We start from the raw sequence: 24,886 nt of genomic DNA, 5'->3' as shown, positions 1-24,886 counted from the left end.
CTGACAATACCAGATTCCAACCACAGTGGAAAGCAGGGCAAACAGGAGCATATCAGCACCCCGGAGAGCTCACTCAGGAGCAGTTGTTGACTCAACAACATGCTGAAGCCTTCTGGGGCTTTATGAAAGTCAGCTGGTCTGGACTGTCTATTAGCCCTACCCCTTTTATGACAATGTAGGCTCTTTTAAAGGATCATTACCCTGCTGGGTAGCTGTTGGTTCCTACAGCATGGATGAGTTGGAAGGGTGTCATCCAAGCTGGAGGGAGTCTGGTAAGGCCACAGCTTCTGGTCCGGATAGTCCAGAGGGCAGGGCGGGTATTTATGTCCCAAGTGATGCTTCCTCTCCCTGCAGGTCTGCCTGTGAGCCAGATGGAGGATTGTGTCCAGAGAACATGACAAGCAGCAGGGGCCGCAAGAGCTGCAGAGGTTGCTCAGGCCTGAGTGAATGGAAGTAGCGATGATGGTGATGAAGGGATTGTGGCACACCGAGGTTGGATAATGAAGCTATATTCAGAAGATAACCACTGGTCCCATTGGCTTGAGGGGAGAGGGAGTTATGCGTGTGGCCACATCTGCTGGGTGGGCAGCTTTGCCCTCCAACTTAAATGCGGTTGATACCTCTGGTTGACTAAATCAGCAGAATCTAAACTCTCAAATAAATAAAATGGGAGGAATCACACAAAACAGCATAATATTCACATTGCATGACTGCAAGCTTGCTGATTTTGCTGCGTGCATTTGCAGCGAAAACAGATAGAACTGCAGTCATCATGTGTGATGCTCCACACATGCTATTTGCACACTTGCGTGTTTTGAAATCTGAAGTTTTTATCCTGTCTGAAAACCAGAGGTTTCAGGTTGGAGGAAGACCAAATATACCACAGGAAGTTCTAGATATAATATGCTTTTGCCATTAACAAAACCAACATCTGGTTGCCGCTCGCTTTTATAGCAATTCTTTGTGCGTCTGGATGTTTGGAGTGGGCTCCTTCTTCCCATACTTCTCCGATGGCCTTCCACCTAAGGATTTGCTAACAACTTCAGCATTTTTCGAGTGGATGGATGCCTGATCCTAGGAAATTCGGGCAGCTGTACAAACCAGCTCATGCTAATCCCTGGCATTTGTGCAAAAGCTTACCATAAGCCTTCAACTTCAGGAGGTGTCAGAACAGCAAGATCCTCACCATCAATTAATTCTGCTTTCAGAAAGTAGAAAAGAGGGCTATTGGGAGGCAACAGAGTGTGAGACAAGAGGCTGGGCCAAGGACATTTCCTCAGCTTGGTTGAGACCACCAGTTTCACTGGGCTCCTCCCTCCCTCCACTATCACCTGCCGGCAGCCAAACCACCAGGATTCAACAGTGGGGAAGTTGGGAAATAGGGCCATTGGTCAACAGAGCTTGATGGAATGAATCCAGGCTGTGGCATTTTGACCCTCCACTCAATGACTTTTTCCCTGACCTCCGATATCATGTTCTGGGTTTGCATGCAGGTATTTCTGCACCTGTGTGAATGTGTGTGCACCTTTAAAGAAAATTCCAAGGAAGGGCACAAATGCCAAGATTACCGACAGGCGAACAGGGGCAGCAATACCCATTTTTAATTTGGCTCCTTACAAAAAAAAAAAGGTATTGTGTAAGACTAATCTTTGCCTGGCTTGTGCATTACTGCTGAGCATTGCCTAGAAGCTTCAACCATAATAAAGGTAAAGGTAAAGGTACCCCTGCCCGTACGGGCCAGTCTTGACAGACTCTAGGGTTGTGCACCCATCTCACTCAAGAGGCCGGGGGCCAGTGCTGTCCGAAGACACTTCCGGGTCACGTGGCCAGCGTGACATCGCTGCTCTGGCGAGCCAGAGCCGCACACGGAACGCCGTTTACCTTCCCGCTAGTAAGCGGTCCCTATTTATCTACTTGCACCCAGGGGTGCTTTCGAACTGCTAGGTTGGCAGGCGCTGGGACCGAGTAGCGGGAGTGCACCCCGCCACGGGGATTCGAACCGCCGACCTTTCGATCTGCAAGCCCTAGGTGCTGAGGCTTTAGCCCACAGCGCCACCCGCGTCCCTACTCAACCATAATAAGCTGGGGCTAATTTCCCACTAATGGTACTTTGGTCTTACAAAAGCAGGTCCTTTTTTTTTCATTCTGCAGTCAAATATTGTTATAGGAAATGCTATAGGACCTGGCCCTAGAAGACTCTAAAATCAATCTAAACCCATTAAAACAGTGTTTTTTGTTCTCTCTGTCCCTTGGGAAAAAAAGCTACTTTGTCATTTTATCTTAGCCAAATAGGGTGGAAAGAATTAATTTCATTATACAGAACAGAACAGGATTTCATTGGATTAAACCCAAGGACTTTCAATGTGCTTTTTAATATCTGCAGAATTGCACTGCCCTTTCACATTTGTAAAATATTCACGCACAAAAGATCTCCAAACCCATCCCTATTCCCAACAGTGGCTGAATTTGCCACATCACAGTAAGCCAATGCAGGGGGGAACTCCAGTTTCATAAGCCCACCAGATCTCCCCACTTGGCACACAGTGTGGTTTAGCCAAAGCCAGGCAAGGCAGGTTTACAACAGGTAAACCTGCAGTGCCAAACCAAAAAGGAAGAATCAGGAGCACACCCTGAGAGCCTTTTCCCGTTGCTCTGTGGTAACGAAAATGGGCGTCAGATTCAAAAAGCGGCGAATTACAGCTGAACAGGAAGAACAGCGAGTGCATTTTGGCTCTGTCATCCACTCAGCAGCTGGGCCCATAACCAACGATGTTGGCTATTTGCAGTATGGTAGCGCTGCAGAGAGCTTGCTGGGGAGACCATGCATTAAAAAGGGACTCAAAAATAACTTAAACAAGGTTTTAATAAGAAAAACAAAAACTCCTTATACACTAAATACATCAACAACAAACCAGACCCAACCACCAACCCATCCCCCAGGGTAATGGGTGTGATGGCCTGGGAATCCGATTCACCCTCTAGCTTTAAAGCACATGCAAAACACCATCTTTCCCTCAAAGAACTCTGAGCACTGTAGTTTGTTAAGGGTTGCTGGAAGTTACAACTCTGTGAGGGGCTAAACTACAATGTCCATAATTCTTTAGGGGAGGGGATGTTTCAAACGTGCGAAGAAGAAGAAGAAGAAGAAGAAGAAGAAGAAGAAGAAGAAGAAGAGTTTAGATTTGATATCCCGCTTTATCGCTACCCGAAGGAGTCTCAAAGCAGCTTACATTCTCCTTTCCCTTCCTCCCCCACAACACACACTTGTGAGGTGAGTGGGGCTGAGAGACTTCAGAGAAGTGAGACTGGCCCAAGGTCACCCAGCGGCTTCATGTGGAGGAGCGGACACGCGAACCCGGTTCACCAGATTACGAGTCTACCACTTTTAACCACTACACCACACTGGCTCTCCTAAGGCAGAGCGTACACACAGCCTTGAGACTGCATTCATAATTCTTCTGCAGCCTCAACTTAAATTCAAGTCATAGCTGCAAAGGAAGACTCTTTGCAGCACTGGCTTATGTTTATGTCTTTATTATTTATTATTAATTTTTGTATACTGCCCTTCATCTTATTTCACAGGCTGTGAAGGGTTGCCATATGTCCTCTTTTTCCAGGACACATCCTCTTTTTCATGGGTATGTAAAATGAGAGTCGTCCTAGTGATCCATAGTTAAAAGTAGTAGTTGGCAAATATGTCCTCTTTTTTGGTCTTCAAAATATGGCAACAAAGAGTCGTGGCTTCAATGGAAACATTGCAGATATATTCCTAATTCTTCCTAGGCGAGGCATAGGCTCAAAGTAGAATCCAGTCTCATACTCCTTCAGTAAGTCATGAATCATGGGCTATTGTGCATGAGCCAACTGTGTCCGCCTGGACAGCCCCCCCCCCCCAACAATGGGGAGAAACAATTCGCAACCCCTGATTCAGCATTACATCTGATTCAGGGACTGTGGCTTGTTTTTCCCTTAACACACCACAATGGTAAGCCAAGAGTTGATCTTTGCTCATAAACCATGGTTTGGTTTATGAGCCAGTGTGGTGTAGTGGTTAAGAGCAGTGGACTCGTAATCTGGGGAACCGGGTTCGCGTCTCCGCTCCTCCACATGCAGCTGCTGGGTGACCTTGGGCCAGTCACACTTCTCTGAAGTCTCTCAGCCCCACTCACCTCACAGAGTGTTTGTTGTGGGGGAGGAAGGGAAAGGAGAATGTTAGCCGCTTTGAGACTCCTTAAAGGGAGTGAAAGGCGGGATATCAAATCCAAACTCTTTTTCTTCTTCTTATTTGCTCGAAAGAAACTAACCATGATTCCATGATCCAGGTGCAATGCTAAGCCAAGGATTGATTTGTTTCCTCCAAGCAATAGTGGGGAGGAGCAAAACTGCCCAGACTGGCTCAGCCACAGGAAACCATTAAGTATGGCACGATAATTGGCTCATCATTTTAAAAAGAAGAAGTCTTAAACTTGTTAAAAGCACTTTTGGGTGTCTTGCACATTTTCTTCCTCCTAACTGTGAAACCTCCATAGATTTGCCCATATCCAAGTTTAGATTGCAAGCCCTTCTATTCTATTAAGACGGCGAGACCTCTGTAAAGTCCCTGCACATAAACAGATGAACAAATCGTAACACACCCCAATTATGGCTGATGAACCTATATTGTAGATTCCAAAAAAAAGGCTTAGATTTAAAAGGCAAGCTTTCAAGAAGCAATGATTATCAGCTATATGTTGGAGAATCAACATGGCTTTCATATCAAAAGGCAAGAAGGTTGCCGGTCAAAGTTATGTGTCTCCTCTACAGCACAGCAACAATAGAATCTGCTTAAAACCCAGAAACCTTATCTGTAAGAACCAAGCAACTAAAACTAACAGCACCATCTTAAGGCAAAAAATAGAAGCGCACATTAAGCAGGAAAAGAGGAGGCAGCTTTATACAGGGTCAGGCCAATGATCCGTCTTGCTCAGCGCTGTTTATACCCAAGGTAGCCAGAGTGGGGCCTTCCACATGGGGGTTGGCTTCCCATCAGCCCTAAAATGCCCCATGGGCATAGCTCAGTTGGTAGAGAATGAGAACGGAGTCAGGGCTGGAGTCCTTCCATCCCATCCTTGGGGCTGGTCCTGCACCACCAACAGAGAACATACACAACAGCATAGCTGTCAACTTACAGATTTGAATATAAGGGACCAGCGGCCGTGATTGTATAGTGGTTAGTACTCTGTGTTGTGAAAATAAGGGACCAGGAGCCTTGAAAATAAGGGATCAACAGCCAAAATAAGGGATCGGCGATTGCTTTGGTGGGATGCATATTTTGTTGTGTGCAAATGGCTTTAGATACCTATTAGGTCCATAAATTACCATATAGCATATATTCAACACAAAAAAAGCAACAGCTGGACCACATTACCTTCAGTAGCTTATTTAAGGGACATCATCAATAAGGGACAGCAGCGGGACATGGAGCAGGGATAAGGGACTGTCCCGCCAAATAAGGGACGCTTGACAGCTATGCGCGACAGGGTTGCTGTGTTTTGCACTAGCGAGCTAGTGTGAAGAGCAACCACTTAAAAGCAACTTAAACAAAACTCGAAACCAAAGCTGGTAGGACACACACTCTCTGCTTACCTTTTCCTGCTGCAGGAAAAGGAAATGGCCCCGAAACCAAGAGCACCTTCCCAAAATTTAACAATGAAGAGCTCCTTACTTTTTCTTGATCTGGAGAAGAACTTTATACCCCCGGGGGAAGTGGATGCGTTGGAGCTGGGGGAGGAAGAGTCTTTGGAAGACGACCGGAAGATGCCGCTGAAGCTCATGCGCCGAGGGGAGCGAGGGGGAGATTCCTGGTAGGGGAAGGGGAACACTGTTTTGGGCGAGCCGGGACTGTGCTTGGATTTGACCGGGGCAGAGGCTGGGCTGGAAGGCCGGTTCTGGAGCCCCTTTGGGAAAAGTCCTTTGGAAGGGCTCCCTGTGGTGTAGCTATCTTCCGCCTGCAAGGAAAAGAGAAAGGGGCAATAATTTTTAACCAAAAAAAATATATTATTCCAAGGCTGACCTCTGTCAAACCAGTGAATCTGCTGCAATAAAATATTGCCTGCCCTTCTCTTAAAATTATATTTTGCTGGACTATCCAAACACTAGCATTTTTCCTGTGTTGGAAAGGCTGGGAGAGATATGCTCATATTTTTATGCATGGTGGAGTCACACATTGGTAGACATCTTTTGGGGGGAAAGTTGTTTCTCATTATTTCCAAAATTACACAGCTATCCCTTCTGCCCAATTCGGGTCTTGCCTTGTTATCATTAGTCTCAAATTGAAAGAATAACCTTAAATGCAGAGGTACAGTAATTTTTCCTATTATCAGCAGTCCGATTAACAACAGCCCAATCCTGGAAACAACTTAAAGAAACCCCCATTGAAATCTGATTAAATAATATTTGGAATGTGGCTCTATCTCGCTACGGAAGGGTAATTAAAAGCAGTTCAAGGATAGACACTTTTGGTGAGACTTGGCTTCCTTCCTTTGCCTTTATAAATAGAGACAGAAGGTACCGTATTTTTCACCTCATAGGACGCACCGGCCCATAGGACGCACCTAGTTTTTTGGTGGGGACCCCAGCGCACCGGTGCGCACCGACCCCTCTCGCTCTCCAGGCTTGAGCGAAAGCCTGCATTCGCCCCATAGGACGCACACACATTTCCCCTTCATTTTTGGAGGGGGAAAATTGTGTCCCATAGGGCAAAAAATATGGTACTTTTATTCCACCCTCAACGCAAGAATCTCTGTGGAGAGGCTACTTGAAATGATAATGCATAAATAAACATAATGCTTGTGAACTGCGTACTGCATATGAAACCTAACAAGAATGTACCACTGGGCGAGTTAATGTTGTTCTTCTATTGACATGAAAACCAATAAAAAATATTTTTGAGGGGCAGGAATATTGTCTGCCCAACACTGCAGGTGGTCAGAAAACAGAATTAAAAGTCAAATCCCACCTTCTTCTAATGAAAAGTTAAAATGCAGACTCTCAACGGGTGACAAGGAGGACTCACTACCAACATAGGAAGACAATACGCTACTTTATACCAGTCACCCTATTTGTCTATTTGGTCCAGTGCTGCTGAACTTTGACAGGAAGTCTATCTCCATGGCCTTGGGGAAGAAGTCTCACCGCGGTCACCTCTGACTTGATCTTTTAAATTTGGGACTAGACTTATGACCTCCTGCATGTAAACCAAGAGAAATGATCCATCTCGGTCCCAACAGTTGCCATTTGTGGATGTGAAAAGAACGGGCAGTTTCTGGGAGCCTAGTTAATTACATAAAATTCTGCCGCAATGGCCAACAAGACAAGCCATGCAGGTTTTTTTGGAAGGTGCAACAGTGATGAGCATGGGTCAGAGCAGAAATCCATGCCTTCTTAGACCTCCTACCTTCTGCCGAAGAAGAGCTGTTTTGCCTCACATGCACCACCCTGAGAGCTGATACAGTGGTACCTCGGGTTAAGTATTTAATTCGTTCCAGAGGTCCGTTCTTAACCTGAAACTGTTCTTAACCTGAGGCACCACTTTAGCTAATGGGGCCTCCTGCTGCTGCCACACCGCCGGAGCACGATTTTTGTTCTCATCCTGAAGCAAAGTTCTTAACCTGAGGTACTATTTCTGGATTAGCGGAGTCTTTAACCTGAAGTGTCTGTAACTTGAAGCGTATGTAACCCAAGGTACCACTGTAATGGCTTTTTATTGTGTACAATATGCAGCAACAGCCATTTTTAAAACTCAAATTATGTTTTAACTGGAATATAACAATATTCCCTTTAATTGGACTGAAACGTTCTCATACGTTATAACTATATTGGTCCTAGGGAGGGCGGGAAGCAATTATGCTGATATTAATGGCATGTACAGTGCGCATGACTATCTCAATTGCTTTATGGCTACAGCCATTAGCCTGATGCTGCAGCAATTGTTCCAGTCAGAGCACCTCAGGTGAGATAATTTGATTAATTATTTACCTTAATGACAAGGGGTAAAGAAAACATTAAAGCAGAAGATGAGTGTAAATATATATATATATATATATATATATATATATATATATGCTTTCGTAGATTTTCACGGGTACAGGAATGCAGGTTTTGGTGTCCTCGGGTGTCTTCCCGTGTAAAAGTTGGGGTGTCTAGGCGACGTTTCGACGAGGTCTCACTCGTCATCTTCAGGCTGGTGCTTTCGGCTTCTTGTTACTGGAACAGAGCAGGATCTTAGTGTTTGAGTTCCTATAAATACTGTTGAGGAGGTGTGGTGTATAGCCTCCAATGTTCTGGGCAGAGAGGAGGTTCCCAGGCTAGTGTGCCTTTTCTTCTTTTGTTCCTTAATTACTTGAGGGATATCTTGAGTGATTTCTTGAGTGATTTCCTGAATCCCACTTAGGTGGGTCATTAGGTGTGGATTAGTTGCTAAAGCCTTCGTGTCTTGAACTCTTGAACTTTGTGAAGAGTTTTTCTGAGAAGATGGCTGTACTGCACTTGGTTGTGCTCTGGCTTGGCTTCGTGTATAGGGGCGAGCTGTGGTTTTGTGGCCTGTGCCAGCCAGATCTGTGTAGGGATTGCAGGGGGGTGCAGCATCCGGAGGTGCCACCCTGGTTTGGCTACTGGATGGTGTCTGTAATTTATCTGTGGAGAGGGTCTGGGTTTGGGTCTGGTGTGGTTGATTGGTGATGGCGTTCTGTGTGCCTCTGGATCTGGTGTCAGATTTTGTGGGGAGGGCTAATTTCCAGATGTCTGGCAAGCGGGATGTGTCGTCACGCTTGTTCATGTTGTGAGGGTGTTTCTCTATCTCGATGGCTTCCATGATTATTCTCTTGTGGTGATGTTCCATGTTAAAGAGCAATTTGGAATCTGCAAAATTAATTTCGTGTCCTGTTTCTTTCATGTGTTGGAAAAGAGAGGAAGTTTTTTCTTCTTTTTTGACGGCATTCTTGTGTTCTGCGATACGTGCATTTATTCGTCTGTTTGTTTGTCCAATGTACGTGGCTGGGCAGACTTTGCAGGGTATTTCATAGACCCCTTGGTTTTCCAACTGAATTTTATCCTTGGGGTTTCTGAGGATATTGGCTATTTTTTGGTTGGTGCAAAAGGCTGTTTTGATATTGTGTTTATGGAGGATTTTGCTAATTTTATCTGTAGTGCCCTTGATATAAGGAAGGAGGGCTATGCCATTGTTTTCTTCTGTGTCTTGGTTTTTGGGGGGTGTTTCTTTTTGGATTAGCTTCGTAACCCTGTTTTGCTGGTATCCATTGGCAATTAACACATTTGAGAGATTCTGTAACTCAGTTGTCAAGTGGTCTTCGTCAGCCAGGCGTTTGGTTCTGGAGATGAGAGTCTTGGCTACGGAGTTTATTTGTGCAGGGTGGTGGTGTGATTGTGCATGTAAGTAGCGGTTGGTGTGTGTTTTTTTCCGGTAGATAGTGTGTCCTAGGGAGCCATCAGGTTTTTTGTAGATTAGGACGTCAAGGAAGGGAAGTTGGTTGTTGGCTTCTATTTCCATAGTGAATTGTATTTTGGGGTGTAGGCTGTTGAGATGTGTGAGGAAGCTATCCAGGACACACTATCTACCGGAAAAAAACACACACCAACCGCTACTTACATGCACAATCACACCACCACCCTGCACAAATAAACTCCGTAGCCAAGACTCTCATCTCCAGAACCAAACGCCTGGCTGACGAAGACCACTTGACAACTGAGTTACAGAATCTCTCAAATGTGTTAATTGCCAATGGATACCAGCAAAACAGGGTTACGAAGCTAATCCAAAAAGAAACACCCCCCAAAAACCAAGACACAGAAGAAAACAATGGCATAGCCCTCCTTCCTTATATCAAGGGCACTACAGATAAAATTAGCAAAATCCTCCATAAACACAATATCAAAACAGCCTTTTGCACCAACCAAAAAATAGCCAATATCCTCAGAAACCCCAAGGATAAAATTCAGTTGGAAAACCAAGGGGTCTATGAAATACCCTGCAAAGTCTGCCCAGCCACGTACATTGGACAAACAAACAGACGAATAAATGCACGTATCGCAGAACACAAGAATGCCGTCAAAAAAGAAGAAAAAACTTCCTCTCTTTTCCAACACATGAAAGAAACAGGACACGAAATTAATTTTGCAGATTCCAAATTGCTCTTTAACATGGAACATCACCACAAGAGAATAATCATGGAAGCCATCGAGATAGAGAAACACCCTCACAACATGAACAAGCGTGACGACACATCCCGCTTGCCAGACATCTGGAAATTAGCCCTCCCCACAAAATCTGACACCAGATCCAGAGGCACACAGAACGCCATCACCAATCAACCACACCAGACCCAAACCCAGACCCTCTCCACAGATAAATTACAGACACCATCCAGTAGCCAAACCAGGGTGGCACCTCCGGATGCTGCACCCCCCTGCAATCCCTACACAGATCTGGCTGGCACAGGCCACAAAACCACAGCTCGCCCCTATACACGAAGCCAAGCCAGAGCACAACCAAGTGCAGTACAGCCATCTTCTCAGAAAAACTCTTCACAAAGTTCAAGAGTTCAAGACACGAAGGCTTTAGCAACTAATCCACACCTAATGACCCACCTAAGTGGGATTCAGGAAATCACTCAAGAAATCACTCAAGATATCCCTCAAGTAATTAAGGAACAAAAGAAGAAAAGGCACACTAGCCTGGGAACCTCCTCTCTGCCCAGAACATTGGAGGCTATACACCACACCTCCTCAACAGTATTTATAGGAACTCAAACACTAAGATCCTGCTCTGTTCCAGTAACAAGAAGCCGAAAGCACCAGCCTGAAGATGACGAGTGAGACCTCGTCGAAACGTCGCCTAGACACCCCAACTTTTACACGGGAAGACACCCGAGGACACCAAAACCTGCATATATATATATATATATACACACACACACATACACACACACACACACACACACACACACATATCTGCTTCCCTATTGGCAATTCATTCAATCAATTTTTCCTTCTCTGAGCTTATCAGACAGGATCCAGTCCTCAATAAAGAACACATACACAAGTACCCATGACTTCTAAAGATACCCAGCCCATTCTTGATACCCCGGCAGCTACAGAAGCTCAGCTGCAGAAACCAAAGGGTGGGCATTTATCGGCTCATTGTTTTCAGCAAATTCTGTTTAAATATTAGTCAAGAAGGAAGGCAGCGGGGCCTCTGGCATCCTCAGATGTTCCACAGACTGAGCAGCAGAGGGCGAAGGGAGCATGTGGAACAAAGTGCAAGCTGAAGGAGGAAACTCCACAAAACAAGCATTTTGCCAGGGACCTTCATGTACAAGCATTAGTCTGCAGAGCAGCTACGAATGAACTTCTCCACACAAGGCACGTGTGGCGATGCATAACTGAATCTGGGATCCATAGCTAAGCTCCAGGCCCTTGCTACTCGGGACGTTAAGCTTATTATTCTTATTATTGCCCCCAGAGGACACAAGTGTTTTAGAGAGCCGCAAAAGAGCTTGGAGTCTAGACTCTGGCACCAGAGCTCTTTTCTTATGCTTTCACCTGAAAGCTCAATAAGTTAATAATACTGCCACGCACCTTTCGATGCAATAATTATTGTTAATTTTTGTATTTTCCTGCATTTTGCTGTTTATATTTAATTGTGTCCTTTCTTCTGACCCGTAAATCTTTTATATTATTTTCAGGGAAAGAACAGGATTTGTTTACTAAAGATTTAAGAAGAAAATAAAGTACCCAATAAAGTGATGAAGTGAGGGACAGATTTATTGTAACAAGCAGCACCAACTCAGAGATCTTTGCATGGTTTGAACTGGAGCATTCCTTACAGAAAATCCATAGCTAAGTACAAACATTAACTCAGTCTCCCCATTTTAGGCAGAATTTGCTGATCCAGAGTCTCTATATGGAGAATATATATAGAGAGAGAGAGAGAGAGAGCGCACACTTTTTTCTATAAAAAAGTTTTGGGGGGATACTCTCATTTTCTTACTCATATTGAAATACTGCCCCTCATTGAGGCCAAACATATTCACAAAATGTTTTAGGGGTATGCGTCCCCCTGCGTCCCCCTAGAAAAAAAGCACTGTATGTAAATGTATATGTGTATGTGTATGTGTATGTATATGTATATGTGTGTGTGTGTGTGTGTACATACATACATACATACATACATGTACATACATACATACATATACAAACACACCTCTAAAAGTACTTTTACTCATCTCCTTGAATTTCTATTCCCCTCCACTTTTTCTTCTTAACTTATACTTTGTTTCCCCTCCCAAAAACTTATATTCACTTCCTCCTCTCATTATCTCATTCCTTTCTATTCCCATTTACAGTGGTACATCAGTTTATGAACTATTCAGTTTACAAACTCCGCAAAACCAAAAGTAGTGTACCGGTTTGCGAACTTTACCTTGGTCTAAGAACGGAAATCCGAACGGTGGAAGGGCACCAGCGGCAGGAGGCCTCATTAGGGAAAGTGCGCCTTGGTTTGAGAACGGTTTTGGTTTAAGAACAGGCTTCCAGAACGGATTAAGTTGGTAAACCAAGGTACCACTGTATTATTATTTTAAAATATTAACCTTTTACCTCATCTCCTAATTCCCTTCAACACTTTCACTGACTTCCAAGGCCATATCTGACTCCTGGGCCTGAAGCAAGTCTGTGGTGCCAAGGTCCACGTGGCCCCCTGTTTGACTAAACCAACTGGTAGTGGCCTCTCCAGGGTTCAGACTGGGGACATTCCCAGCCCTATCTGAAGATGCCAGGAATCGAACACGGGGCCTTCCACGTGCACAGAGGATGCTTTAACACTTTAACAACCTTTCCCTGATAGGAAGAAAAATTCTTTCCCTTAGATCTGGAGACATGGGAGTTCCTTATTTCCTTCAAGCAAAGGGTGCGACGGCACATACCGGATTAAACTAAACGATATGCTATCGGTCTTCATGTCAAGGTGCAGTTAGATTAGTGTCATTCAAGGCGAGGGAATTTCTGCCCGTGGTATAGCGCTGCAGAACGTCGCTCACGTCTCACCAGATAGCTTTATCGGACTGTACATACATTCTCAGAGGCAAATGCAAGATTAAATGGGCTGTTAGTGTGTGTCAGTGTGTTCTGCATCTGACTGGGGTCTGGGTAAGGATATAAGGCGACAGTGTTTTCAGTCCTGTCCTGAGTTTGGTGTGTGATCAGCGCAGCTTCTGTTTTCTACGGTTCAGCTTCCACTCAAACCTACATCACCATCCCCTCCAACATTTATCCGATGAAAATAGGGACCTTCTATACCTAGACAGCATCTTAAAAAGTACCTAGACAGCATCTTAAAAAGTAGAGACATCACCTTGCCAACAAAGGTCCGTATAGTTAAAGCTATGGTTTTCCCAGTAGTGATGTATGGAAGTGAGAGCTGGACCATAAAGAAGGCTGATCGCTGAAGAATTGATGCTTTTGAATTATGGTGCTGGAGGAGACTCTTGAGAGTCTCATGGACTGCAAGAAGATCAAACCTATCCATTCTTAAGGAAATCAGCTCTGAGTGCTCACTGGAAGGACAGATCCTGAAGCTGAGGCTCCAATACTTTGGCCACCTCATGAGAAGAGAAGACTCCCTGGAAAAGACCCTGATGTTGGGAAAGATGGAGGGCACAAGGAGAAGGGGACAACAGAGGATGAAATGGTTGGATAGTGTTCTCGAAGCTATCAGCATGAGTTTGACCAAACTGCGGGAGGCAGTGGAAGACAGAAGTGCCTGGCGTGCTCTGGTCCATGGGGTCACGAAGAGTCTGACACAACTAAATGACTAAACAACAACAACATTCTCCTTCAGGAAGCTTCTCTCGTGTTTGATCTCGCCACACACATAGACGTCATATGTACATCTGTCACCTTGAGCCAACTTCACTGCCTCAACCTACCTCACAGGATTGTTGTTAAAAAAAAATGTGTGAGGGAAGGGATTATGCGCAACGCTTTCCGCAGATAAATGAAACAAAACTTCCATCCGGCAGTTTAGTCTGGAGGAGCAACAGAACCTTGTGTTATAACCACCATTTTAAAACTCCCAGCAAAGCTAAAAATGTCACAAGCTGGGCTGGGGAGGAAGGAATGAGTCCATCAGTATTTGCAATAGGTCTTCCCCAGGAGGTACAAACGCAATCTCATCTGCCTACAGAAACACTCTCACCAAGTGACACCTAATTTACGCCTCAGGTTTGAAAGTTACAGGCATACCTCCGAAATATTGCAGGTTCGGTTCCAGGCTACCACAATAAAGCAAATATCGCAATAAAGCGAGTCACACACATGTTTTGGGTGTGAATATCAGTGGCGTAGCGTGGGTTGTCAGCACCCGGGGTAAGGCAAGTAATTTGCGCCCCCTAACCCGTGGATTTGCGCCCCCTATCCCTAACCCTCAGATGTTGCGCCCGGTGCGGCCGGGCCCCCCTGCACCCCCCACGCTACGCCACTGGTGAATATATAAGTTCTGTTTACACTATGCTGTAGTCCCTAGGTAGGCAAACTAAGGCCCAGGGGTCGGGGCCAGCCCAATCGCCTTCTAAATCCAGTCCACGGATGGTCCAGGAATCAGCGTGTTTTTACATGAATAGAATGTGTCCTTTTATTTAAAATGCATCTCTGGGTTATTTGTGGGGCCTGCCTGGTGTTTTTACATGAGTAGAATGTGTCTTTTTATTTAAAATGCATATCTGGGTTATTTGTGGGGCATAGGAATACAATCATTATTATTTTTCAAACTATAGTCCGGCCCCCCACAGGGTCTGAGGGACAGTGGACCGGCCCCCTGCTGAAAAAGTTGGCTGACCCCTGCTATAGTCTATCAAGCCAGGCCCCCTAGCCAGCTCGACTCCTGCAGCAGAAGCGTGGGTCTTTCTCCCCCTGGAAGCAGCTGGGCTGCCTGCAGCTGTACCCACGTCCTCATAAGGAGCAGTATCTGCGAAGCACAATAAAACTGCATGTGCAAGATTGAATCACACACTTTCCAATCTTTTGCAGAAAATTATATTTTCATCTGCAGACGAGAAGCAATAATTCCTCATCGCTGATGGTAGTGGCGGCGACCCCAAAACACATAAAGTGCTGTAATGTAGCTTCACTTAAGAACCATTTTTTTCTTCTCAGGCAATCAGATTCTACACTCCTAAAGTGTGTCGTGCTTAATGCTTCATTGTGAAAGGTGTGAGTCAGCTCCGCAGAATTTAAAATGGATCTCTGCTTACTAAGGCAAAGGGTTTTGTGAAACGTTAACAGCCAGAAAGACGTGTTCCCAGCATTTTTCTTGAAGCTGTCCCAAGAGGTAAAATATCGCAAGAGTAGCAGACTTTAACAACAAAGCTCTTTCCCTGTCCTTTCTGCACAAGGGGAGGCAAAAGAGGAAATAATAGCTTGCTCCTGATTTGCTGGAAAACAATGAATTCTGCAAACCATGGTTTGCCCCATTCAGACACAAAAATAATATTTGGCAACAATTCAGTACTGAATTGGCAGTGTGCAGAGAGAAGGAGATCATATCCCCATGGTTTAGCATTGCATCTGAATGCACACCACTGTCTGTGTTTGAGCTATTTGTTTTGGGCTGCCTGGCAGTTGCATTTCTTACCTTCTAAACCACTTTGAGTGGGCTTTTGCCTCTCCTGGAGGGATTTTAGCTTGCTAAAGGGTCTGTTCACACGTCCAAGGTGAAAAAGTTATAGCAAGGCCACGCCTCCATTTTCCTCACACAGCAAGCTGGTCCTGTGCAAGTGCCTCCCGTGGAACCAGATCCACAGGTCAGGATAAGGGTGCCATAAAGGTAAAGGTAACGGGACCCCTGACCATTAGGTCCAGTTGTGGCCGACTCTGGGGTTGCGGCGCTCATCTTGTTTTACTGGCCGAGGGAGCCGGCGTACAGCTTCCGGGTCATATGGCCAGCAGGACTAAGCTGCTTCTGGTGAACCAGAGCAGCACACGGAAACGCCATTTACCTTCCCTCTGGAGTGGTACCTATTTATCTACTTGCACTTTGATGTGCTTTTGAACTGCTAGGTTGGCAGGAGCTGGGACCGAGCAACGGGAGCTCACCCCGTCGCGGGGATTTGAACTGCCAACCTTCTGATCGGCAAGTCCTAGGCTCTGTGGTTTAACCCACAGCGCCACTCGTGTCCCAAGGGTGCCATAGAAGAGGCCTTCTCCCAAGACCACTTGACCACATCATCAACACGGAGGGGACAAAGGGACCTTGCAGCAACTTCCACTTAAAAATGCTCAGCTGAATCAGCCATTTCTGGACAAATCAACATGGCCGACGTGAACTCAGTGAAACAGGTCTCTGGATTCTGGGAAGACTGATGGAAGCACCACCAGTTTTCAGTAGCAAGAGATAGAAAGAAGACTCAGAAAGTCCTACCTTCCGTGAAGTATGCTTCTCTGCACTGTCCACGTCCCCATCCAAGAATGGCATGGCAAATGAGCTGAGATCCTAGGAGAAAAGGAAAAAGGAAAATTATAGTCTTTCAATTAAAGTTTCTAAAGGGCACACAGACTGGAATAGAAATGCAATACGTCGTATGTAAAAGGAAGCTTCAGAAGTCATTTTATAAAATGAAAAGCAGTTCTGGGATGGTTAATGCTGAGTGGTGTAGTGGTGTGGGGGTCGCTTAACTTATTTGCTGGCTATTTATTCACTTCTTTGAGCATTTTCACCCTTCCACTGTACAGTCCCTGGTACTGTTTGCCTTCCCAAAGAGGCATTTGGCCTGCTATTCTATTCCTACTTACCTGAGAGGAGGGATGTCAGAGAATTCCACTGAAAATAGAAATGTGAGCAGAAATTGCCAACGTTCATTTTATTCATCCCACTCCTCCAACAGAACTCAATCCAGCCAATACAATCAGTATTTGCTGCAGTTGTTGCTTTCAGTCTGTAAATGGTACATAATGGATCACGTGTCAATTCCCCACCAACTCGCATTGCACTGAAATGAACAGGGTGGGATACTGTAATGGCAACACAACTTATGTACCGAATTACGTATATTACATAAGCTGTGCAGTTTTGCCACAGAAAACAGCAAGACAAAAAACACTGTGTGAAAGGCGAACTGCAGCAGAAGGCAAACAGTGCTTCATGGGCAGAACAGAAAAACGATGCCTTCTTACTTCTGTGGTTGAGAGTAAGACCCACTGAACACAGTGGATCTGATTTCAGCACTGCTGGAAACAATTTTGTGAAGAACTATGCCTCATGTGGAACATAGGAACCGCCCAGTTGAATTAGGCCCAAAGGCCCATTTATTCCAGCATTTTGTTTTCACTGTAGCCATGCAGGACCTGAGTGCAATGACGGTCCTCTGCTCAAAAGAGTCCCCCCAGGATGCAGCTTTTCATTGAAAAAATGATGACAGATGTTGGTGCTTAAATAGTAATAATAATAATGTAATATATATGCTGCTCCTCTGCCTGCCCTTGGCTCTCTCCACCTGGCTTGGGGCGTGGCCTGACAGGATTCACAAGGACTGCGGCTACTGCTCAGCAGAGAGGGCTCCTCTTTAAAATTGTTTTTAATTTCTATCCGTGTTGTTTTAAATGAGACCATCTTGGCTGTGAGCCCTGGAAGACCTGCACCTTGCCTTGTTGGCCTTTTCCCATTTGGCCTGGGAGAGTGGAGTGGACTGACTCCAACTACAAAAGCTGAGGCTGTTGAACGGATTCTTGGGCTGGAGTATTGTTTACAGGCGGTTGAGAGAGCTTGTTTCTGTTACTGATATTATTGGTGTATCTTTAGTTTTAGATCTTATGATTTACGTGGAAATTGTTTCCATTTGGTTGTGTACTTTTTGTTTTATTTATAGTTTATGACTTCTGTTATGTTTGTAATTATGTAAATCTTGTCATGTTGTAAGCCGCCTGGAGCATAGTTTCAACTATGGAAAGGCAGGATACAAATAAAATGATGATGATGATCTGACTGGGTTGCCCCAGCCGCTGTAGGCAACTTCCAACAAATCAAAACACAGTAAGACATCCAACATTTAAAACTTCCCCACACAGCGCTGTCTTCAGATGTCTTCTAAAAATCAGATAGTTGTTGATCTCCTTGACATCTGATGGGAGGGGGTTCCACAGGGTGGGCACCACCACCGAGAAGGCCTTCTGCCTGGTTCCTTGTAACTTCACTTCTTGCAGCGAGGGAACTGCCAGAAGGCCCTCGGAGCCGGACCTGAATGATGCGGGTCTTTGTATGTAATGTGTTACATATATATATATATATATATATATATATATATATATTTATAAATAATTTTTATTCACTTTCCAATAAACATTTTTTCCAGATTTAACATTTGTTTTGACATAAACATCTTTTTTGACTTCCATCAGCCTATCTGAGAATTCTCCATACTCTCACTACGTCTCACATTTCTTACATTTATATTGCACATTATATCTCTTAATCTTAACCTTTCTTTTTGAACAACATTTCTATCAGTCTTTTTCACAAAGCCTCCTGAAAGCCAACAAGCGTTAGTTGCTCCTCACATTCAGTTTTGATATATTCTGTAAATTTACTCCAGTCCTCGGAAAATCTCTGATCACGTTGGTTCCTTATTTTTCCAGTCAATTTGTCCATCTCTGCATACTCCATCAATTTCATTCTCCATTCTTCCTTGGTCGGCATTTCTTCCTGCTTCCATTTCTGGGCCATCAAAATTCTTGCTGCTGTCACTGCGTATCTAAACAGTTTCACATCTTTCTTACTAATTTCATTCCCTACTATCCCAAGCAGAAATGCTTCTGGTTTCTTGATAAATGTATATTTCAACATTTTCTTCATCTCATTATAAATCATTTCCCAAAAGCATTTCACTTTTTTACATTCCCACCACATGTGGTAAAATGTTCCCTCTTTTTCTTTACATTTCCAACATTTGTTACAGATTTTATACATCTTACCAAGTTTCACTGGTGTTACGTACCATCTATACATCATTTTCATTACGTTTTCTTTTATTGTAGTACATGCAGTGAATTTCATTCCCTCCTCCCACAATTTTTTCCATTGATCAAACTGAATATTATATCCGAAATCTTTGGCCCACTGGATCATAACCGATTTCACTTCCTCATCTTTCGTATGCCACTCAAGCAATAATTTATACATTTTTGACAGAACTTTAACATCATTATTCAAAATTTCCTGCTGAAACCTCGATTGCTTTTCTTGGAAACCTCTTTCCCACAATGTCTTTTTAAACATCACATTTATCTGGTGGTAATGCAGCCAATCATATACATTTTCCTTAACTTCTTCATATGGTTTTAGTTTCCATTTATTACCTTCTTTCACCATCAAATTCTCATATGTAATCCAATTCCCTGACATATTGACCTTTCTTACACTCATCATTTCCAATGGTGATAACCAGTATGGTGTTTTGAATTCTAAAAGGTTTTTATACCTATTCCAAACCTCATTCAGCGGTCCTCTAAAGATGTGGTTTTCAAAACCTCTATGCACTCTATTCTTTTCACACCATAAATATGCGTGCCACCCGAATCTATTGTCATACCCTTCTAGATCCAACAATTGTGTGTTTTCTAATTTTATCCATTCCTTTATCCAGCAAAGACACGAAGCTTCATAGTACAGCTTTAAGTCTGGCAGGGCAAAGCCTCCTCTTTCTTTCACATCTGTCAGTATCTTAAATTTTATTCTTGGCCGCTTGCCCTGCCATATATATCTTGATATTGTTCTTTGCCATTCCTTAAATATTGTCACACCGTGTTACATATATATAAGGGGAGCAGGTGGCGCTGTGGTTTAAACCACTGAGCCTCTTGGGCTTGCCGATTGGAATCTGTGTGACCTGGGTGAGCTCCCGTTGCTCTGTCCCAGTTTCTGCCAACCTAGCGGTTCAAAAGCATACCAGTGCAAGTAGATAAACAGGTACTAGTGCTTTTTTCTTAAAAAAAAATATGTTTAGGGTACTCTCATTTTGACTCAAGAAAACCACCATTTTATAGTTCAAATTGGGGAAAATAAATACAGTAAATGGACAAAAGTACAAAGATTCACAAAATGTTTAGGGGTATGCATACCCCTGTGTGTCCCCCCCCCCAGAAAAAAAAGCAGTGGGTACCGCTGCGGTGGGAGAGTAAATGGCATTTCCATACGCTCTGGTTTCCATCACGGTGTGTTCCATTGCACCAGAAGCAGTGTAGTCCTGCTGGCCACATGACCCGGAAAGCTGTCTGCGGACAAACGCCGGCTCCCTCAGCCTGAAGTGAGATGAGCACCGCAACCCCATAGCTGCCTTTGACTGGACTTAACCATCCAAGGGTCCTTTACCTTTACCCTTTTTTACTTATTTATCTATTTTCATCACACTTTTCTATATAAAATACCCAAAACATCAAACAAAACTAAAACAACTAGATCATAAAATGGAGAACAGACGGACAGACATAAACTATTTTCCAAAATATATAATAGGTGAATCAGCTGTCACATAGAATCTCCAAGGAAATGAGATGCTAATAGCATTTTTAGATGAAAACCTATTGTCTCAACAGTAAACCTAAGATGTGTGAATATGACAAGTATGTGTTTGCAACTGCAGGTGTTGGGGAGGAAGGCTTGTCAAGAAGCCACGATAGGGAGACATTGCTTCCACTGTATTAAACAGGGGATTTGCCTGTGCAATGTGTTAAGGGACACTAATCAGATTGCCAACTTAAAGAACCCACAGGAACACGGAAAAATGGAGAGGGGAGAATTCTATACTCCTTTATTTTATTTATTGCACTATCGCCCTGCCTTTCTTCCATGGAGCTCAAGGTGGATTTCAGTGGTACCTCAGGTTACATACGCTTCAGGTTACAGACTCCGCTAACCCAGAAATATTACCTCGGGTTAAGAACTTTGCTTCAGGATAAGAACAGAAATTATGCTCCGGTGGCGCGGCGGCGGCAGCAGGAGGCCCCATTAGCTTCAGGTTAAGAACAGTTTCAGGTTAAGAACGGACCTCCGGAACGAATTAAGTACTTAACCTGAGGTACCACTGTAATATAATTACAGTAATGATTCAAAAAACCACTGGTGATAGTAACACAAACCACCTGGCATTGGTGAACTTTATCTTATAATTCAGCAGTTTCATGCTACAGTCTCCCTCTGAAGGTCTTTTGGTACTTCAACATCAGTAACCTGAGGTACCACTGTATATTGTTTTCCCCCTCCAAATTTCATCCCCACAACAAGCATGTGAGGTAGGCCAGGCCAAGAGCAAGTGACGTCACCCTGTGAGCTTCATGGCCAAGTGAAGATTCAAACCCTGGTCTCCTAGGTCTTAGTCCAACGCTCTAACCACTACACCGTAGTGGCTTGCTGATTGTTTGTGAAAACAGAAATCCTTCTGAAAATACTTGATAAGACAGAATCACAAAATCACTGAATTGTAGTGGTGGAAGGGACCCTGAGGGTCATCTAGTCCAACCCTCTGCAATGCAGGAATCTCAACTAAAGAATCCATGGCATTAAAAAGGAAGGAAGGAGAGTCCACTGTCTCCAGTGGGAGTCAGTTCCACTGTCAATCAGCTCTTACTTTCAGAAACTTCTTCCTGAAGTTTTAGCCAGAATCTCCTTTCTTGTAACTTGAAGTCACTGGTTTGAATTCTACCCTCCAGAACAAGGGGAAAAACAAGCGTGCTCCATCTTCCTTGTGACAGCCTTTGAGATATTTGAAGATGGCTATTATATCTCCTCTCAGTCTCCTCTTTTCCAGGCCAAAGGTACCCAGCTCCTTCAACCGTTCCTCATAAATCTCACAAAGGTCTGAAGTAAAATCAGAAAACAGGTAACATGGCTATCCTAGAGGCTTCAACACTTTCCCCAACCCGATGCTCTCCTGATGTTTTGAACTAAAACTCCATTCGTCCCTGACCACTGGTCATGCTGGCTGGTTGGGATGAGAGATGTTGTGCAAAGTATGTATTTCACGATGGGCAGGTCCATATTGCATTCAGGAAGGCGATTAAAATTTAATTTACCTGGGGTCAACTTCTCCTTCACAGTTGTGAGACTGAATCCTTCAACGCTCTTCACTCTTTTGGTTCCTTTTAGTCCCTAAAGCAGACAAAAGGTTCCCTATGGCCCTTCTCCACTCTACACAACAACTCTCTCTTTTCCAGAAAAGATCTAAATCTACTCCTGCTCTCTCACACATGATACATGTTCTGCCCATCTTCTGAGTCAGTTAAAAGTAGCCCTGTTAATTCCAGCTCATTCTCTTTCTAGAAGGTTCTGGATTAGAATGCTCTCAAATGCAGAATGAGGGAAGGACACTGATTTCCCAGCAGCCTCTCTCTGCATACCCCAATATTATATTCCCAAGGCTAACTCAATAAAACACAAATATTTGTTATACATAATATCACCACTCGCAATCTTCAGACCTTGCAGGAAGCAGAAGATATTCGGAACAGAAGATCGCAATCGGTGCAACACTTCAAATTAAATTCAAAGGAGATGATCCCTTTGTGCCACCATTCAATATCTTTCCATTAGCAGGAGCTATGTTCTCGTTAAATTAATTAGCAATAATTAACAAAAGCCGGGGTAGCCGGGGTGGTATTTGCGCTGATGATCAGACAGCTTTGAGTGATGCGAAGAAAATTACACTTATGAGACAAATATGCCCAAGTCATCTTTAATTAAGGAAAATAAACTGTAATTGCATCCTTGCCTCTGCTGCTTGCTCACTGTCGGATGGACTTTTGTGCTTATTAAACAATGTGCTGTTTTAGTATGTTGCTATGTATGGAAGTGAGAGCTGGACCATAAAGAAGGCTGATCGCCGAAGAAGGGATGCTTTTGAATTATGGTGCTGGAGGGGACTCCTGAGAGTCCCATGGACTGCAAGAAGATCAAACCTATCCATTCTTAAGGAAATCAGCCCTGAGTGCTCACTGGAAGGACAGATCCTGAAGCTGAGGGCTCCAATACTTTGGCCACCTCCTGAGAAGAGAAGACTCCCTGGAAAAGACCCTGATGTTGGGAAAGATGGAGGGCACAAGGAGAAGGGGACGACAGAGGACGAGATGGTTGGACAGCATTCTTGAAGCTACCAGCATGAGTCTGACCAAACTGCGGGAGGCAGTGGAAGACAGGAGTGCCTGGCGTGCTCTGGTCCATGGGGTCACGAAGAGTCGGACACGACTAAACAACAACAAATTTAGCAAACATGTGCTGAGGTTCAAATCCTTTCTCAGGTGCACGAAAGGATTTGTGCCCAGCCAAAATACAACGCTCTATCCTCTACCCTGCAACCTTTTCCTGCTAAATGCCACATTCTCTGTTGGATTAATCTGCTTCTCAATAGCCCACTGTGCTCAATAACTCACATGTGCTCTGCCAGTGAGTGATGGCCCCTATCGATGAACACTTTCTAACCTGCAACCTCTTCAATTCGGGGCAAATAATGGTCACTGGCGGGGAATTATTGGAGCCGCATGAGATGCAGAAAGAGAGAGAGCAATTCAGGCAAGTGAGGGCACCAGGGGGATTCAAGCCAGATTTCTTTCAAGTGATTATTACTGCTTAAGCACCTGAATGTGGATGGTTTTAAAAGAATAAATCAGTAATGCTAATCTCAAATTCTTGGCATCTCAGACAAACCTAAATTAGGTGATCCAGTGGCCTTTAACATCTTAAGCCCCAAATCTGGAAAGCACCAGAGGTACTCAGAAAAGGGCATATTTTCCAAAATTTCCAAAAAAGGGAAGCATCAATTTCAAACACAAATGCCCTATGGAACCTACAAATGTCCTATGAAAACTATTTTGCCTTGGGAAGGATCCACAGGCAAAGTTGTGGCTTGGTGCGGCGGGGAAGGAGGTCAGCCACCCATGACAGTCCCAACTCCCCTGCTCTCTCATACCAGATTTCAAAGCTGAAGCTTCCAGAGCTGTGAGGTTCCAGAGATTGCCTCATACAAACAGAGAAAAGCTTGGCGATGTGGGTTCCCACCAACCCATAGTCTCCCCTGTGCACAGCTCCTTAGACACCAAACTGTAGGTAAAGCTAAAGGGACCCCTGACCATTAGGTCCAGTCGTGACCGACTCTGGGGTTGCGGCGCTCATCTCGCTTTATTGGCCGAGGGAGCCGGCGTACAGCTTCCGGGTCTTGTGGCCAGCAGGACTAAGCCGCTTCTGGCGAACCAGAGCAGCGCATGGAAATGCCGTTTACCTTCCTGCCGGAGCGGTATCTATTTATCTACTTGCACTTTGATGTGCTTTCGAACTGCTAGGTTGGCAGGAGCAGGGACCGAGCAACGGGAGCTCACCCCGTCGTGGGGATTTGAACCACCGACCTTCTGATCGGCAAGCCCTAGGCTCTGTGGTTTAACCCACAGCGCCACCCCAAACTGTAGAGCTCCCCTCAAAACTGAGTATGAGCAGAAGCTACTTGATATATAAGCTTGGCCCACCATATCTGAATAACACATAGTGAAGGCCACAGACAAGTATCTGCGGGTCAGGCAGAGAGGAATCCCTAGACCCTGCTGTTAAAATGCAGGATCAGATTTTGTGAAAACCCATTTGTTTCTTCTGGTTTATAGCGATGATTTAATTCAAGGCTCAAACATTGGTTCATGCTCTTGGCTTTGACGTTCTGCACACTTCACCAAGGATGTGTGTGTGTGTGTGTGTCTTCTCTTGAAAGAGTGACAAGCTAAATTGTCACGTGCCAGAACTGGGGTGGCTGGCTTTCAACGTGACTCCAAAAGAGTGGGTGGTAACAGATGCAGAACGGTACATTCA

The 24,886-nt window shown here is 44.5% G+C and overlaps 1 protein-coding gene across 5 annotated transcripts in view; it reads right to left on the bottom strand.

Moving 5' to 3' along the window:
- Positions 1–24,886, bottom strand: part of PRKAG2 (protein kinase AMP-activated non-catalytic subunit gamma 2) — a 215,454-nt gene that overhangs the window by 129,290 nt on the left and 61,278 nt on the right. For 3 of the 5 annotated variants that reach the window (XR_014503671.1, XM_083406524.1, XM_083406525.1), the window contains exons 2-3: positions 16,472–16,543; positions 5,705–5,987 (exon numbers count right to left, since the gene is read on the bottom strand). Coding sequence is in view for 3 of the 5 variants with exons in the window: in XM_083406524.1 (XP_083262650.1) it covers positions 5,705–5,987; positions 16,472–16,543 (355 nt within the window). In the remaining 2 variants the exon portion in view is untranslated. Of the gene's footprint in view, positions 1–5,704; positions 5,988–16,471; positions 16,544–22,113; positions 22,323–24,886 lie in introns of those variants that run through there. The other 2 variants (XR_014503672.1, XM_083406526.1) reach the window with 2 other exon arrangements.

This window comes from Podarcis tiliguerta (genome assembly GCF_965153285.1).
Source record: "Podarcis tiliguerta genome assembly, chromosome: 12".
Taxonomy (NCBI): Eukaryota; Metazoa; Chordata; class Lepidosauria; order Squamata; family Lacertidae; genus Podarcis; species Podarcis tiliguerta.
The sequence above is the reverse complement of the archived record's forward strand: the minus strand, read 5'-3'. Positions and strand labels throughout refer to the sequence as shown.